Source organism: Bombus pyrosoma, linkage group LG9 (assembly GCF_014825855.1).
Source record: "Bombus pyrosoma isolate SC7728 linkage group LG9, ASM1482585v1, whole genome shotgun sequence".
Classification (NCBI taxonomy): Eukaryota; Metazoa; Arthropoda; class Insecta; order Hymenoptera; family Apidae; genus Bombus; species Bombus pyrosoma.
Genome location: NC_057778.1, coordinates 14738536 through 14758563, shown reverse-complemented (window position 1 = coordinate 14758563; position 20028 = coordinate 14738536). Strand labels below are relative to the sequence as shown.

The 20028-nt window shown below is 37.4% G+C and overlaps 1 protein-coding gene across 18 annotated transcripts in view; it reads left to right on the top strand.

Annotated features, from left to right (window-relative positions):
- Nucleotides 1–20028, top strand: part of LOC122570599 (CUGBP Elav-like family member 2) — a 358376-nt gene that overhangs the window by 252656 nt on the left and 85692 nt on the right. For all 18 annotated transcript variants that reach the window (XR_006317854.1, XR_006317853.1, XR_006317855.1 and 15 more), the window contains one exon: nt 7618–7700. Coding sequence is in view for 14 of the 18 variants with exons in the window: in XM_043733114.1 (XP_043589049.1) it covers nt 7618–7700 (83 nt within the window). In the remaining 4 variants the exon portion in view is untranslated. The remainder of the gene's footprint in view (nt 1–7617; nt 7701–20028) is intronic.

Here is a 20028-nt window from a genome sequence, read left to right as displayed (position 1 = left end):
TGCAGAAATCTGCTTCTTGCCAATCGATACGTGTACGAACGTTCGCGTTTTATGCTTATCAGTGGTTCACCGCGCTCTGTATAATACGTAGTTTATTAGCTATTTTGCAAATGGGACATTTAATTTGGTGTATTCCTCCAGTGAATCGTAAGCGAGTAAATATTCTCAAGTAACACTCGTATCTTTTAACACAATGTTATTCGATTAAATTTTAATTCTATCAAATTATAATCTTCCTGAAACATAATAACTTCCAAATATTACAGATATAGAGGGTGAATCTATATGGTAGCTGGGCTGGGATTACAACTCTGTCTTCATCGCAGACAGAAAAAACGATTGTAAAGGAAGATTCTACATTGTTTATCAAGCTCCATCATCGTATAATGGGATCTTTTTTCCAAAGAGTATGTAAATGCAAAGCATTTTGTAACAGCAACTACTTTTTTTCTATCTGTAACGGTTATAGTCTTCCGGCCCAGTTACTAGACTCAACCTATATGGAGCAGCGCGTAAATCTGTTTCGCACAAAATATAGCACATTCCTCGTAGTCCTCGAAAAGAAACAAGGAATATGAAAATTCTTTGCCACACGGATAATCCCCAATCTGCCCCGTGTTTAACGAGCAATCAGTCCCTCGATTATTAATACGAAGCGATTCCGATGCGGCGTGTTAGATATTTGCGTAAAACCGCGTGTACGGATGGGCCCCGCGGAAATTATCGCTAATTAGATTCATCTGAATCGTCGATCGCGCGTTATTGGTGCCGCGACGCAGCCAGAAATTATCGGTTAACGTAGGTTGGTCGTGTGGAGAGGATAGATACCGCCATCCAGGTGGCGTTGCGTGTACCGGAAACGCGCACAGGCATGCGGCCACCGCGTCAGGGTCGCATGCAAGGATTACCTCCACGATGTCACGCTGTTAGATTTCCCCGTAGGCTTTAATCACGCATCGGCATCGAAGTAGTAAACGTGTTCGCCTGGGATCGCTAGTTGACTCTCGTACGACTAAGACAAGGTGTATCGGCAATCGTTTATCCGCAGCTATATCGTGGTTGTTCAAAATCTTGCGTTGTTACAACTGATACACCCGGCAGCCTAGGCAGTTCCTGAGGTTTTTGATATTTCTGCTTTTTTTCAAAGACTATGGAAGACGTTATAGCGCGTTACATTATATTTTTTTATATTTACATGTCACTATTAAATTTATTAGTATTTGAAAATGTTATGCTTCAAACCGATCATAAATATTTGGTAGAAGTAAAATTTAACCAAAAAGACATATCTATATGAGTGGATTAGTTTAGTAACTTTATATAGATATATTTTAAGATTAGGTGTTATACTAGCACAACAGAAAATTCTCATTTTCCGTACGAAGTAATTTGTGACCGCGCGTGACATAGCAGGTGAAAAATTTCCTGCGCTCCGGGATAAAGTATTCAGTTATATCCTGAACCTAATTATTCATACAACTCACGTATCAAAAAGAAACTGAAATTAAAAAAGGATTAAACAGAAAGTCCTATATCGTGTGGCCTGTATAAACGAACAAAAGTGATACCTGTACAAATGAAAAAAGAAGTAGAAAATCCCGTCGAGCAGCCGTCGTTTCTGATTAGAGAGAAATCAAGGTACGAACATATGGCTGACAGGATGTAAAGTATTAACATCCTGATTGACAGAGTGACAGTCTTCTATTTTGGAAATACATATCCCGGAGGGCAACCTGTCGCTTTCTTTGTCCTCCGTAACTCGTCTCCGTTTCCGGAAAAGGCAATGCATAATTCGCAACTCGAACGACGAGCATTTCACACGCGGCGTGTCGCGCGAGTATAATCCGGAGTCCAATTAGCGATAATTACGACGTCAATTGGGAATTCCTAATGGCGGACGAGACCAACCAACGGATTCGTTCTACTTATCCACCATGATTTTTGTAGACGGAATAATTCGCAACGCAAATGAAATCCGCTCCTAAAATTGTAACGATGTGCTTGTTACGCTGTGTTCTAGCTCTAGATTATTGCTGATCTTCCTTGTCTTATTGTATACTATTTCTTTGTAGCCAATTTGTTCGAATACATATATAGAATCAGTCATTTGGAATCAGTTGTAGACGAACTGTCGTGACGATAAGTCGTGCTCCGAATATACATATAAACAGAGATATGTACTTCGGCTTGGCTCTCTATAATATAAAACTCTGATTATAGCAGATATTTGTAGAAATCAATCGTGCTTTATAAATTTTTCAGGCTTCGTAAATTTTTGAAGGTTGTAACTGTGAAACTATTAGGACGTCCGATAAGTTTCTTTCGTTTTATAAGGAAATAATGGATGCACAACATTTTCCGTTTTATATTATTTTATCGAATTACGTATGATCCATTTTGTTCTATCGAAATAAAGATCACAACGTTCGACAGATTAGGTTTCATGTTTGTATAAAGATGCATCGTTGTGAAAGACGTGTCTGTAAAAGAAGGACACTTTTCGGACAACCTTAATACATAGGGTTAGTGTGTACATACATAGTATTTCTGCGTAATTTTGTCTCGCGTGAATAAATTTAATTCAATCGACGATGATCAACGCTACCATATAAGATAAGGATCAACAACTAGTTATCCATTATTACAAAAAAGTTATATTTCAAAAATGTATAGTAACAGTAACGCGTTGTAATAATTGTAAAAGGGGATAGGTCTACGTATATAATGTATTTATTATAGTATTGCATGATAATTAAAAGAAACATTAACAATGTTCCGCAAATACAATTCAATAAACTGAAAAATATAAATAATAAGAACATCTGTGGTTATTTCGTTATTTCTATAAAATAACTTGGGGCTATCATTTCATACACAGTAAGCACACGCGTAACGGCGTTTTAAAGAGAGTGTTCCAATTAGTATATCGATGTTGAATTACTCGTGGTTTAAAAATAATTATTGGATTCGTTGAAATATCTCTTTAATTGGGAATGTCGTAAAGATGTGTTACAGAATATTCTGCAATATATATGTATGTACCCGTATATCAAAACAACGATGCAAAGTGGGCCATCTTGAAATGTATGTACAATAATATGAAAATAGGTTCGAGTCGAATCGAAATACTGAAATATTGTAAACACTATGAGACATGATCGTATTAAAATCTTCAAGAAAGAAAGAAAGAAAGAAGAAGAAAGAAAAAAAGTGACTGTGCGTGTATGCGTATTATATCCTGTATGTAAATTTTTCTACATAATTATATCGTAATTTACTCATCCAAATTATCTCAGTACCATTATTGTATTTTCTCTATAATATTATTGTATAATAAGCCAATGTTTTCGTACTTCTGTAAACATATTTTGTCTCGATATCTATGAACATTCCAACAATTAAATAACCAACAATATCAACAATTGCACTCATCGTTATTGACGCAATTGTACAATATCAGATAGTCAGCAATTACTTTAATAATCGTTATTACCGTGTCATTAATGAGTTTATGGTGCCAAATTGATTTCAACGTGGAGAATAGTTTATTTGAATTTACCGTAAATTCGCTTTGCTCGTTGTGGCAGGGTTCTCGCATAATTGCGTCGCTTTCTTCGTTCAATGACCGGTTAATTTCGAATTTCTAGCTGGAGAGTTCACGTAATTACGACTCGACACGATCGTCCCACATAGATTATAATTCGGGGGCTACATGCGGAAATGCATGAATATCGTACGCAGGAGATTAATAAATTACGCATTAACTGTTCATTTCAATCTAGATGTTGCACAGACCATGTGTTCGGTATTTGCGTGATCGTTTAACGTTTCCTGCGTTTTTGTTAATGAATATTCGTATTATATCCAATTCATTCCACTCACAAAGAGTTCGATGAATACGTTTATTGCGTTAATATAAGTTGTTCTCGAAATACCAAATACGGTAAAATGCTAATTATCCGACTAAGCCAAACCACAGTACAATCTTCTCCGGTAATAATACATCAATCTTCAAATTAAACAACAAGATACGTATATGCGATATGAATGGAAAGTTAGTGCATTCACGAATTAAATCACGTCGATTTATCTTCTTCGCAGGTGCAAGACGTAATATCCGAGTTAATGTCTTAATATGGTAGGTCTGACTATACGTATATGCCTACTACTAACACTCCTTTCTTTCAAATTCAATGAACGATTACGTACTTGTTATATTTTCTCATGCCATTTTGTAATAGTAATTTTTCCTTCGACTAGAACCTTAAACTTCGTTATTACGATCCGTGGTGATAAGTAGAACAAAATTACGAAGGAAAAAGACGCCAAAAATTCCCGGACGAATTTGTAACTGTCTATGAGGTAACACGAGCCACCTACTACTAGGCAAACCTGGAAATAAATCAAAGTTACCCTGACCGCCACCCTTCACGTTTCGGTTTACGCTGGTTTTCACCCTAACACTCTCGACTGCTCGCACGACAGTTCACCGCGATTCGTCAATGCTCAAAGCACTGCTCGCCTACCATTCGTCAATGTAATACCGCGCAGTCAATAAACCATAGGCATCGTGGATTTTATTCAAACAGCTACAATGCTTTGATTACATTTATGACGCGCCTATTGAAATTTACGATCGTACGCGTTGAATGAGAACCCTCATTTCGATGAAAACTCTATGGATGTTGATCCATCGGGAGGATGTGTTTGGTGCATCGGTAATATTCGTTGGGAAAGGGGAAATCGTATTGTGTTGTTGCGCAGTTGTAGAATTTTTAAATTTTATTTTGGGGTTGTTGTGAATGAGGAAAGTTGTGAATTTCGGTTTAAAATTTGATAATATCGACTGTTGTATCAAATGTGTAATAATATCATTTATAAATGCACTTTTATTGGATAAACGACGATAATTTAGCGCAATAATAGAAGAATTTAGTATAAAAATACAGGAGTTTAGTATCGGTACCACTATCGTAGTTGGCCATATCTCATTGAAGAAAGGAAAAACCGATGAGATGGCAGCGCTAGTCAATATATAGTACATAGTAGAACGAAGAAAAGGGGGTTGGTGTTGGCATCTCGACGAATGGGGTCATTTGTAGACACGAGTATTACAGGCTGGCCGTCGAGCAACTAGACGCGGCGAGGGGGTAGTTTGCACGATGTGATTTAAAGGTCTATCGAGCGATGATGCCTCAAGATTAGTTACCCGCCGGAACATAATTTCCCGACTCCCGCTGAGTCCTCCTGTCGTAATTTACCGAAACTCACCGTTGACATATCAAGAATATCTAACGTTGTTTCGCTTCTTTGCTTCAATAGGAGAAAGTTAGGTGAAAAATGTCCTTCTTACAGATGTTTCTTGAGTATTACCGGCATTTTGTCCGAATGGATCTTCCTGTTCACAGTGTTCGACTATCCAATGACTGGTCGATGTAACATTCTTGGTATGAGACTATTTCAGAACTGTTAATGTATATGTTAACGATAATATTTGTAATATCATCGAATATAGACAAAATTTTATTCCTATCAATCATATACGAACATCGTTTTTATCTTTTTTGGTTCTTTTTCTGAAATTAATGTTATCGGTAAAAGGTGACCTCGAGACATCTTTTGTAAGCGACGTTCGATTCTATTAAAACGGCTGTCTGGTGAATTAGATGTTGTCGAGGAATATCGAGTTACTCATTTTCTTGGCTGTGGGCTGTTACCGTCCGCACGAAGTTGCGGCGAAACTACGAAACGAAAATTACATAGAAACGAAATTTTAGTTCAACGCATCTTGAGCTACAGGCATCGTATTACGCATTTTTCAATTACGCGTCGTCGTGATATCGGATAACTGCTTAGATACAGTATCGAATACCTCGTTACAAATCAACCCCTCTTTTGTGGCATCATCCTTCCAAGAGTTCCAGATTTCAGGTATTTTTTTGCAAAACCTTATATCTTGTGCATCGTGACAGTGTCATCTTGAACGAATTTTATGTAAATTGAATTTTGATAATACGATGTTGGAATCACGAGACTAATGAGACAAGAAGATGATGAGTACTCGTAGAAAAATAAGTACTAATGCATATAAAATTTTCTTATTAACATTTGGACCAAAAGATTGCGGGCGTCGATACATTATTATTTCATGAACCTTCATCTCCTTTCTATAATATCCTATAGAAATTAATGTGTAAATATATAGCTACTGATTGTAAGTCATACAAGGAGTTCTTGCAATTCCAAGTTATTGAACAAATATAGGATAATAGGTTGGATTACTGAAGTTCATGAACCAACAAGCTTAAGAACTTACAGCCGCATGTTAAAAGCAAACATTATTGTTACGTAGATTATACGATCTTCCATCATACGCTAAATTCTCTATGATTACTTCGTTACACGACAGTGTTAAGCGCGATATTTTTATGAGATCTAACCGGTCAAGATTTCGATCACTAACTGAGCAGTTTATCACATTTTAAGCTTCAATTATTTGCAACAAACTAACTCTTTCACAGAAATATCTATTTTTGACAAGACTACAAGATTTTCTCATTATGAACGTAACTTAGATTTTACGATATACATTTATTTTTATAGAAGGTTACATGATAAATTATTTTTATAATAAAAATGTTGAATTAATTAGAAATTTGTAATCCTAGGGACACTAAGTACAGTACAACAATTGCTGATATTGCGAATCCCAATTTTAATTCCAGCCATAATAAATTGGAAACGCAATAACTATCTATACTCGTATCATGAAACCTCAAATGTCCTGCTTCATTAACATCGTCCACAAAATATCGTTCCAAAACTCCAAACACCATGGACTTCCTAAATACTGCCAGAAACTGACCAATTTATCCAGCTTTTTCCCTCCCTAGTAAAGTAGAATCAATTTAACCCGGGCCATTATATAACCTAAGGTTCCATCTGGAATTCGAAAGTTTCCAGAACGACCGTGCAGCCATAGAGTTTCTCAGGCTGAATCTATAGCCATAAACTTTCTCAAGCTGCGTTTGTTTGCGTGCAATGAAACGGCCGACAACTACCTGTATGCAGCTATTTTATTTCGTAAACTAAAAGGGGAGTAGGTAGGGTCTCGACTAAATCCAGTCTCCTGGATTTTCGACTCGAAGGGATGAGGTACCAAGTCGCTAGTAATGGAGAGAGGGGTGGGCAACCGGTAGTAATACAACGGTGTATCGAACTTTTGGCAACTGGAAACTATCGACCAATCCGTTTCTGGCTCGGTTGGTGTCCAGCTGTGGCGACGAAGGAAAAGCCTTGATGAGCTTCTTCGAAGTGACCAACTTGCTCCACTGTTTTCTATATACCAGTCATTCCTATTGCGATATTAAGTACTTGGATTTCGGTGTCTTCTATCGTTCTACTCGAAGGACGGCATGCCGAGGAAGACGTTCTTAACTCTTAACAAACGTTATACGTTCATAAATATTGTCAGAATTAGATTACGGATGTTCAAAGATATTCATATTTTTATAAAATATTGATATATCAAACGTTGAATTTTAACTTTTGAGAGAGGTGCCTCACAAAAGAAGTACGATTTATATTTTTCTTCATTGTGTGCATTTTTCGTTGCAGGATGTTGCTTCGTAACATTTTATACGAGAAAGGCCGCTTTGGACGCCCAGAATGCTTTGCACAACGTAAAAACCTTCAGCGGGGTAAGTTAGACAATTTCTTCTCGTGTGCGAATGAATTTTCTATTTTATTAATAAATGTTCCAAATATTTTATATTCTAGGCACAGAAAATATTCTTTAAACAAAATATTCTCCAAATATTTGTCTTATATTTTAGCAAACGATAGGAAAGGTAGAATTATCAGGTGGTTCCGAAATTTCTGATAATCTGAGTTCCGATATCATCGAAATGCGCGAAAATATTGGCATATGTCGAATTCGCATCAATCAACGCGTACATTCGTACTCAAGCGAATAATGAACGCTTACCTAGATAATTATCCGAGTACCGGTGATTCGCATAATCGAGATATTGACCGAATAATGAATATTAATAGGATTGATCGTTCAAATAAATTACTCAAATCTGTATAACCAGTCGATCAATCCTTTGACTAATCGTCGATCGCTGGCAGTGAAATATCTAGTTGGAATTGAATGGATTCTCGTTGTGTCTGTATTGATCGATTCGTTTACAGTAACCTTGTAATTTATTTCGTTGTTTGGGATAAAATTAATTTCGAATTGATATCGAGTTGATAAAGCACATCGGTTCTTCCGATGAAACTTTATCGGTATATTTTACGAATAGCAAAAGAAAGAAGGGAATAATATTTTCGTCTTTAAGATGGCGCGATTTTAAAGTGTACGTACAAAGCAACAATTATAATACACGTGACTTAGAATTGTTACCAAAATTCGATTCGTGTTATTGTTCGACTTTTTCGTTATTCTCGAATTACTCTAAAGAACCTTCGGTTAAGGGTACGATTAATCATTCATTGAACGTAAATGTCGTAGAATGACGCATTCTCGCGACACTCGCGATAGTTTTCACCACCCGATCGTAACGAAGAATTTAACATCCGTAAAGATATATTATTTCGCGGCGATTTGCACGCTGTCGATTGTAGCGACGCGACCGATGGTATCGTCGAAAGTGCAGCCGTACGATAATTACGGTTTCCCCACGAACTTTCGATGCAATTACGAGACGTCATTACGAGCATTTAACCCACCGATCCCTCCTGCGTCTCGTCTACTCTGTACCTGCGCGCATTTATGCTTGAATTTACGAGAATAATTATCATCGATCGAGACACGGACGCTCTGTTCCTCTGGCTCGTGCCAAGGAGCTAAACAAAGAACGAATGAATTTCGGAGCGATATTGATCAGTGAATTTGATAATTAAATACGCTCTGTGGTGAGAGATTTTGAGTAAACGTTCGATGGTAAATGTGTTTAGATGTGGAGTTTGAACTAGGCGAATTTGGAATTGAATTATTGATTTCCTCGGTGATTTCGAGGAATTTTTTATTTAATTTTAGAATTGCAAATGTATATTTTTTAAGAAAAACTTGTTGTATTTCAACTTGTACATTTTGCATTATTAATATCCAAGACTTTTTGTTTGATAATGGAAGATTATTAGAGTTAAAGTAGCAAAAATTGATTGACTCTTTTTTTTTTTATCATACTAATACATTAACGCGGAAAAATCCATTTACTTACTTTGTTTGAAAACTATTGGTATCTGCATAATTCGACAACAGATTGTTGAAAATGGACGCGTTGATCTGTCGAGAAAGGAATACGGGACAAGCACAAGCCGACGAAGTTTTCTTGATCGTCGTATGGCGGCGACACTATCCTGCTAGCAAGCAGGCTTAAACCACGTATATTTATCGTCGTACAAATTACACCGTAGCGGATTTTACGGCCACGCGTCGTACGGATTGCTCGACTGGCATATTGGAGACGAACGACACGTGCGGTTTCCCTCCGCCGATTCTCTGGCCCCATACTGCATCTGCAACTTGGTCAAATTAGGCTTCGTAAATTGAATACGCCACGCAATCGACTGCCTGTCCGGAACGATATATCATGGTGGCGTGGTACCGCGATTTGTAAGGGGGGTTGCGTAGTTATAGACGTGTACAATGCTATTGTACTTTGCGTTTAAGTAATTGTTTAGGCACTATGATTCGGCTAATTGCCTCAGCACTATGGTTTAGCTTTAGGATATAGGATAAAGGAAAGGGAGAGGAAATTAATTGCTGGTGACAGCAATGGGGTTTAACGTAATTTGACGTACCTACGTAGATAATCGTTGATGTTCAACTGTAACGTGTATAAAATAATAAAACTAGATTTTATTAGAGAATTTATTTGAGAATAAAGCCAAGTTCGCGTCGATCGTGTCTCGTATTATTTTTGAATGTGAGAATCGTGCTTTATAAACATTTATACTTTAATTTCCTATTGCATATACCACGTATATTAATACTTTAATTTTTGTTCATTTAGTTAGGTTGTAATTAGCGTGACGTAATTAATCGAAACAATAACTGTTAGCTCGAGCTGTAAATTAGATTGCGTTTAATTTGCCGTCAATGAACAATATCGTACTTAATAAATATAGCGAACTTGATCAACAAATCGCGTTATTGCGTTGCAATAATCTACGCTAATTATAGTTACTATCACCGTACATTAATTGGATATTCAACAACAAATTACCAGCTAAATAGAAGTTCTTAAATAATTTGTCGATAACAAACACTTTAAGAAAGATAAAAGAAATTATTAACGATTAAATAATAACTAATAACAAACTAATTGATACTCGCATAATTAGAAAGATAAATCACAATTTATAAAATGACAAGAAAGCATCGCATTACTTCTAAGTTATATAAAACCTGCGCAATGTTTCCATAATATCTGATATAACCGAAAAATCAATACGCTTCCTCCACGAAGATCATATAAATTGTACTCTCGATATAAACCATCAAAAGCAACAAGCATGACGCCGCGTCGGCAGATGACAATAATTTAAAAGAGAATTTGCGTCACGAGCAATTGAACGTATGAAAGTCTAATGTTGCTGAAATTGCATGCGTTAAATGTAAATAATAAAGGGCGTGCAACGCTTTAAACGACGTACGCGCGCCATACTCACTGTTCGTATGTTCGTAGCAGACGCGTAATAAGAAATTTCGCGGTAATTGACTCGCAAACGCCTGAAAAGAAACTTCTTTTGACTTATTACGTCGTCTGGAGGTTATTCAAGAGCTTCATAATACGACGCGAACGAAGAAATTCATTTTCTCCTAAACGAACCTGATTATTCGACCAGGAAATAGACAGAGACTCGCTGACTCTCGCGAGGAAAAAGAGGACCGTACAAGTAAAAATATCTCTATTCCGACATCTTGAAAAATTCTAGACCTCGCAACATTGAGCAACGAACGCGACGAAAACGAAATTGCAGCCTGCGGAATATAATTGAGGCGACTCGTGACTCGTTCTCCGTACCTCCCATTACCATTTTTATCTTATTACCGTGTTAAAGACCAGATTACAATTACTTTGTCGTAACAGTTGTGTTTTTTTCTTAACCGATATTTTTCTTTTTATTTTTCTACAATTTATTCTATATAACGACCGATAAACGATTATTTGTTTTTATACGGTGTACTCAAATCTCGTAGGTTTATATCAAATTGTTCCTTAATTAATCTCCAATATCTTCCACGACTTCTTTCACCAAAGTCAAAAACTAAGAAACATTGTCATTCACCCATCTTTCTCCTCTTAGGATTACTTGCAGATAAACTACGAAAGTATCTTTGAGAGGAACTTAAACATAGCATAAACCTCTCCGGGAAACGAAGTCTCTTGATTTATCAATTCACTGCAACGAACGTGAAATTTTAAAAACTCGCTACAATTCAGTATCACGATAAAAAGTGTCGCACGAAGGAGTATGTAACCAGATCAGACGGACGAAAGGATGCCCGTCCTACCCCAATTGAATCCCACAGCTACAGACTAACAACGAGAGAATAGAGGGAGCACGATGTCGTGGAAGAAGGTCGCGTGCCGTAAAAAAAAGGCAGCCGAAATCCTTGCCACGGCGACAGGAGTGACTCTACGAGGTTAATTAAGGGAGTTAAACAGTCGGAAGTCGAGGTTCTGCTCTCATCAGTTTGTACCGACGGGGGATGGAATCCGATCGGGAGTGAAGCAGGGACTTGTGGAGAAAAGAAATCTCCTCGAGGTACGCGAGCACACGATCCTAACGAACGAAACCGCAGAGTAACGAAGGAAGAGAATGAAAGAGGATAAAGAAGGAAGAAACCAAGAGGTATATAGAGTTGCAGCGGAAGAGAAACGGAGAAGGTCGACTAAAAAGAAAGAGGGAGCGAGAGAGAGAGAGAGAGAGTTAAAACACTCTGGAGAAGGAAAGCGCGTAGGAGAAAAACGAAAGAAAGAAAAGAGTAAATTGCAGAACGACGTTTTCACGATGAAAAGGGTTGACTGAGTAGAAGTGGGTGGCTGAAAGGAGCAGGCCTCGAAAACGGAAACGAAGAAACGGGCTAGGAGCTAGAAGAGAATGAACAGTATATAACCGATGTGTAGAAGAAGATAGAGGGCGAAATAAGAGGGGGGAGGGCGGAAGAAGAAAGACGATGAAAGAATGAAAGGAGCGAGTGAGAAAAATACAGAGGGGTTGAAAAGGGCCTGTAGTAGGGTAGAATAAGAAGCAGAGGAAGGGGCGAAGTAGGGGCGGCTTGTGCATTTGAAGGAGTTTAGCTTTTCTCGTATCAGATTTCGTTTCCACGAGTGGCGTCGAGTCGAGAGGTCTGTGTTGGCTCGGAGAAATGAGTCGAGTGCTCCGGGGAACCCTCGTTACCCCCAGTTCTTCCTCTCCTCTCGACCTCCGTGACTCTGCGAAACCACTCACCCCCTCACGTACCACGACCCCATCACCCCCGTACTCCACTAGATGCTGGAGAGTAGATTTATTTCACGGGAAAAGCGACTAGGAGGCTTTGATTCGGCGCGAATGTGCAAAGAAGCACGTTAATAAAAGCGATACCTGCTCCTACTCGCTTCGACTTGTCGATACGTTTGCTAGACCGAGGTAAACGAATCGGGGGAGAAACGTTCCAGATCGTATTGTGTTCTTTGATTGTACAAGATTTTTTGGGGACTTTCGGGGTTTTCCTTTGGTGGGGAAATTGAGCTAGATCGTACTTTGGCGCGGAGCAATTTTACGTTAAGGAAAAGGGCAAATTAAGGGAGGGAGCGGTATAACAGGATTGTCGCTATAGTAGGGGATATTCCCGAGGATTTTTCTGGGTGTTTTCACACTCTCGTCGAATCGAATGAAATCGTTTTGCTATTCGTGTAACTCTCTTGTTCCTATAACAGTCCTTTTCCTGATAAAAAGCTTTATTTGTTACGATCGATCTTTCCTTTCCTTTCCTTCGAAAGTTAAAACATCAGCACAGATTCACCTCAACGATATCAATAATACAAAAATTTTCCAGCTTTCTTCTTCTTTCTTTTTAGCCGCTCTCCCACACTCTCCCGCTTTCTAGTTTACAGTACATTTAAACCATCGTTCGTCATACGTCGCCTCGCAATCTATCCAATCTTCTCCGAAAATTCAAACTTTCCTGTTTCGTGCGAATTCCACGCGAATTGGAAATTACGAGAACAATCAAAAACACCGGAAAAAAGAAATAAACAAGCAAAGAATAAAAAGGAAAATGAATAACCTGGCCGTGCCGAACGACGAGTTCAAGCTCGATCGGAGTTCGCACGAGGGAAGAAATGAATTTGGCACGTGGCCACGAAATTGTTGGAAAACCGTGGCTCGTTTATAAACGCGTTCAACGTGGCGACAATGCATAACATTATTAAAGCATGACAGGGCAACAGAAATTCGAGGTAACAGCTAAGGGGCGGGGGGGGGGGCGCGAAACGAGAAACGAAACCATTGTATGACGAGGCACGATCGAGCAAATGTAGAGAAACGTATGGCTGCGACACAAAGCGGCGCAGAAATCGAACACTCTACCTCAGAGGCTGGCATACGGCCGTTCTGCCGTTCGACCAATATCACTTCCTTCTATCGATCATCTGTAAACACGCGGAGCTATCGATTTCAAACGTGACCATCCCACTTCTACGCTTCCTCTCCTGTAATGGTCAGATATATGTACCACAAAGCTTGAACGTCGATGGATAGTTTATGAGGGATTCAAGAGTTTTATTTGCCGTGTGGGGATACGACAAACGCGATTTTTTGCTGCACTGAATATTTTCCGATTTTAACTTGGATATATATGTTTTTCATTCTTTATGATCATGGAGGTTTTTATAGAGGATTATAGGTTTTTATTTTTATGGGCAAAATAGGAAGTAATAATCGTTACGATTTATTTTCATTTCTTTTTTTGTTTTTTTTTTTTATTGCGTTTCTTAGTAACGATTCGTACTATTCCATGAATTATATAGTCATTTAGTAGAGATTCCTTCGCTTATAAAATCTCTTGAAAAATTGACTTCTTGATGAATTAGTACTTTCGTCTCTCTACCCCTCTTCGAAAGCGGTGCTAACTTTTATGCGAAATTTATTTGACGCTTAGAAGCGGGATTGGGTAAATCAAAGTTAGACAAATTGTTGTCAAAGAAATTGTAGATCTGAGTAAATTCGAAGTAAGATTGTATGAATATTATCTTCCGCATGACTCGAAAAAAAAACGAGTAAATTATTACTTATTAACGATTTCCTGTTATTGCGTATCGAATGATGCAAAATTTTCAGTAGTGTATGTCGATCATTATCGGAGAAGATCTAATATGAACGTATTTCCATATTCCAAGCAACAAGAAAGAAGAGGAAACAAAGAATGAACAGAACATACTTCAAGAGTAAACATAGAAATACAAAAGAAAGCAAAGAAATAAAAGTAAGATGATTTCTATTGGATTTCTATTTTGATCGTCGTCAAAGGATAACGAAGAAACCCAAGTATTTAGGTTAACGTCGTTATCCGTTAATAACGAGCAGACTATCTACGTCTACAAGCTATCTAAAAAAATTGTAATATCCGTTCAGGAAAGAGAAAAAGAATTCATAATGCCCTACTTGATAATGCGCACGATTAGACCTAACCCCTTCGATTCAGCACGCAGATAAAGTCAGCGCGTGCACGTCGTGCGTGTAGCTGCGATAACGCGATGAGTCACAGCGCGATACTTCACAGAAATAATGAAAATCGATGCACTTTCTGTGTAATAATCGACACCTGAACTTGTGCTACTTTCTATTTGTTCCTTATCACTTACTATATAGATTTAAAGTTCGGTAAAGGGTGGATTTAAAGACAATGAAAAATTATGTAATAGTATTATTATTATTACACTTAGATGTTTATATAAATTCATATCCGTTATGAATCAATAGTTCTATTGTTAATGCGAAAGGCTTATTTGCATATACACACACACACACACACGTTCGATTCTGCAAATATCGTGAAAACTTATTTTCGAAAAATAAACGCGATGGCTAATAGAAACTTCCATATAAAGAAAACTGGCCGGCAGGCAGAGAAGCGCGCAGGAAAGCTTGAATAGGTTTCTCTATAATCGAATGACAGATACGTAGCAATTTCAAACTCGCTAAGTCGTTTTCTCGTAATAGTCGCGGTTATAAAAGTTATTTGATCGAAAGGGAAATGTGCACTGGTATGATTTATAGATTTCTATGAACGCAGATTTAGATACAATCTTTTTCTAGGTGCGAACATTTTTTTCAGAGAATAGTCTCCAACAATCGCTGCCTTCTAAACCTACACGAATCAAAAACTGCCACTGAACACAGGGCAGCCCTCGTTAAATGAAAGTAAAAAATCACTTCCCCAAATGCATTTTACACCACTTAATATCGATGAATGAAGATTCGAGGTCATTATACCTCAGATCAGTATTGCAACTTTCTTCTGTTCGCTCGCTATATAATATTCATCTTCGAGCGTTCGACCGTTTGTCCGCTGTTGCCACTTTTTTCTAAATATAAAGTATAAAAGTCGTATAATATAGGTTGTTCCGTCGAATGCCTCCGGTACGGAAGCAGAGTAATCTTCGTTGTTTCGCCGCGTTTTGTTTCGTTCAATGGCGAAGCGAGCCACGGCCGGATGGGATTCGCGCGAATAAAATTAACGAGCCAGCCGTTCTTTTACCCTTACGCTTTATTGTCTTTCTCAACTTCTACCTTCTTGCCCTTCCAACCCTACCGCCTTGTTCACTTCAGCCTCTGCCCACGTTATAGATCGGAAGAAACGATGAAAATCTTAGACTTCTGGAGAAGACACGGGTCTGAGAGTTTGTTGTTGAACGAGAATGTTAAATTCTAAAAAACTTGTCGGGAAAATAATCGAGACCTTTACTTTCTTTTAGTTTTCATTTGATCTGGTTTTGTTGCAAAAAGTTGCATGAAGATTTTTAATACTTATTTTAATATCTCTGTTAGGGCTTTGGATACGGTGGTACAGGTTTTGTATCACTTCCGCTAGTATAGATATTACAAATATCGCATCTAAATTAATTCGTAATAACCTATTTATTCATAATTCTGTGAAAGAAAATAAATGGAGGAAAAACCAAACAAAAAATTAAGAGCAGCGCAAAGATACAATGAGCCAAGGGTTAAAATGTTATGACCTCGGTGATTCGTTAGCGTTCGTATCAACGATACATCCTTCTCGGGGGAGGGGGGATATCCTGTTAAACGAAAGGGTGAGATCAGATTTCGCGAGAACAGCCGGTAATTAATCATTCTGCCGCTAATTTTGAGATCCCCTAATGACGTAACAAATAATAATTTACTTAAAATAAAGCCAGTGAATTTCCATCCGTTAGTAAAAGCTTTTAAGATGAAAAATTCTTGTCATATACGATAATATACAAACGTTATACCAACGTACATACATAATGAAACTGAATGAAAACAAGAAAGAAGATAACCGTCAATTAAGAACGAAATGTGAGAAGAAGATGCGAATGTATCTACAACATGCCTAAAGATCAAGTGTTCGAATTTTTATCGATTACTAGGTGTGGGACTAATTGTCGTTTATTTAGAAACATTTCACGTGTATATGTCCAACTTTCGTTTGATTCAAAATCGTGCGAAGCAAATGGTCAAGTTCAGGTTCGTTTGCCATTCGTGGCATGTGAATCTATCTATTTATATTATAATAATATATCCTGTCGAGTCAAATTTTGTCATTTAGCAATGTAACTAGTACGTATAACGGTCTCACGAAAATTTTATTCTGAAATGTTACTGAAAAATGTCATTTTGTAGGTATGTCATTTTATGATCCGATACATACCGTATATGGATAGATTCTACGAAACGAAACATTCTTATAAAGAGAGTTGAAGATTTTATAGAAAAAGTATGTTTCAGTAGTTTGATATTCATCGTTAGTCTTGACGTTTTGATATTTGAAACGGTCCTCGTCTTTCATTCCCCGCCTTGATCGGACGTACAAATGAATGAAAAGGCACGTAACAAAGTGTATGGATTTTTACGAATTCAATGTCCTGTCATTGAACGGAATTTCGACGAAATCAATAGCGACTCATGATTGCATGCACGAGTTCCTTCGTGCAAGGGAATTTGATTTTTCAATTGAAGGAGTAGCTTTTCGTGCGATGAAATTTTGGACACCCGCCTTTTCACGTTATTCGATTCATATTATCTTTTATATCAGATTGAAAAGTTTGCTTTTTGATAGAAATTTTAATTGCGCGAAATGTACAAAATTTTGTCTCGGAGTTTACTTATGTGTATACATGTTATGTAAGTAAAAGATATTTAAATCGGACAATAATTTATCGAAAAAGAGACATACGTACATGTTACTCTTACAGTAATTTTCGTCAAATATCGAATAATCCTGCTTTTAAAAAGCTATATACATAAAATATTTCACTACTTCAAAAGTACTTATTAAGCGTATAACGCTTCGATAAGTTCGATTATTTGCACTTCATATATGTATATTTGAAAAACAGCTGTCACGTTGGATGTTTGTCATCGATATTAATGAAAATGTTTGATAAGTGATTGATGAAAACCATACTCTGTTTACTTTATCAATCGTATTTTAAATTGAACAGTCAGACTAATTTACCGAAAATGGGTAGTTTTAAAAAGACAAAGATAAATACGAGTAAGATAATAGCAAATATTTGTAATTTTGAAATAATTCCATTTATAAGCAAACAAATGTTGATTATAGATGATTAAAGAACAAAAGAAAAGGAAGGAATAAAAAGAGACATATTTAACAAATCCCTCGTACAAATTCCTGCCAAAGCAATGGAACCCTCGAATCCTGTAACGAACAGCTCGGAACATGGCTCATTCGTAAAGGAAAACCAACGAGTTGTATTTAATCGCGAACGCACGTTGCGACAAGTGTTATCTAAATCATTACTTGCTCGTATTATTCGCGTCGTCTCCTCTTGCTCTCTTTCCCGTTCTCTCTGTTTATCTATTTCGTACGTTGTGGTGGCGTTGTTGCGCGCGACCACGTAAGAGCAACGACACTCGTTCACCTTTCGAGGCAGCTAGGGGACCATCTTAAGCACGGCTGTACTTTGAAGCTTGGAGCCGAAAATAAATCACGGTTCATCGTAGTTGGCGATGTGGATCATTCTGCTTGTTCCTAGGCTTCTACCCTGTTGTCTTGGTTTTTTTTCGTACGCCAGTGAGAAAGGGAAACAGGGATATAGCGGTTGGAGGAGGTGTGCAAGTACGCGGACACGGGATGTCTGACCCACATTTCCGTTTTAAATAACGCCAGCTCGTTTGTTCTTCGGACAGGGCTCGCCTACGTGATACTACGTATAGTTGGTTCAACGACATACCGAGATCTTCCAAATCGCTCGATTAAACAACTACAAATGTTTGGATCGTCGAACCGATAACTTAAAAGATGCTTCTAGCGCGACGGTAAAGAAAGAAGCTCATTTTCGAAGATTTTTTAACAATAAACTATTGCTATCTTACTTTAATATGCAAAAGAATCCCTCAAATTTTCTATCATCCGTTGCCGAACACCCTGTATTTTATCGAACGATATTTTACGATATCTCGCCCAACTATAATAGCAAACTTAATACAGGAAAAGAAGGAAATATGAATGAGACTGAGTGGGAATCATATTTATATCGTATATAATGGATAAAACGATTTAGATCGATGTAAATAAAATTGACTTCGTAGAACATCTTTATGAAAAATCGAAAAGAAAGTAAATCTTACAACTGTCTGGCATTGCGATTGGAGAGAACTAGTCGAACTTCCACATGGGCATAAATCTAGGGTATTTCAAACAAACTCCAGTTCGAAACTTTTCTCGGTGACTTAAGGACATTTGTACGTGAAAATCTTTCAAAGAATCGAATTTTTCTTTTCAATATGTTTATACTCTGTGCTCTGCTTCGTACACGATGAGATATATGTTTAAACTTTTTGCGTTGTATACTTATGTTTATATCTTTCACGTACATGATATCGCGTGGAGATCAGAGATGTTCTTTTATTTGTTCTTAATTTCCGCCGTACACTTTATATATTTAATCTTAACCCTTTTTCGAATTCTAATTTATCAACGTTTGAGAATTTAAAAAATTATTTTCAATCAACTAACCAAATTTAAATAAAACTGAAGCGTTGTGTCGCTAAACAAGAATTTTAACACATTTAACTACACTTTAGCATAAAAGTGTATTATGTCTCGTGTCCTGCATACTTCAAATCTTATTTGCATAGAAAATACTAACGCTGAGAGTATGATAGCGGTCTGCTTTGAGTACGTGTATATTAAAAACGTGTGGCAAAAATCCCGGGCTCTCCTAACTTAAATATTTTTTATAAAACGCGTGCCTTTTTCTAAATTGTACATGCAGATTAACCTCTTTCTCAGAGTCATCTAAATATGAATATGCCCAAAAAGACCACTGATATTAAATTTAACGTTTAATATTATATGTGTTCTGAACATTTTTTAACACTTATGAATTTTTCATTAATGCATTACATCCGCGGTCTAGCGATGATTAAACGAGTAAAATGTATGAAATTTGGATACACGTGTATTTCGAAACCACACAACTCGACAGATGTTTAATAACAACCTAACCCATTTTCACGTCCTTTCAGCCAAACAATTGAAAGTATATAATTAAAAATTATGACGATGCGAACGAAATGCATTTACCGTAATGCCGTATATATACCCTAATAAAAGACGAAGAATGTACGTAGATAGAGAGGAAACCCTAAATGCATAGTATGATCTTCCTTAACGTCAAGAAACTTCCCTCACGTCCTTTCATCCGCCATTACGGTACGCGGTGCACTAACAAAAAATAATGATTGTCGTTACCGTGGCTGGATAATGACTGTAGATGTAGAGACGCGGGGTTG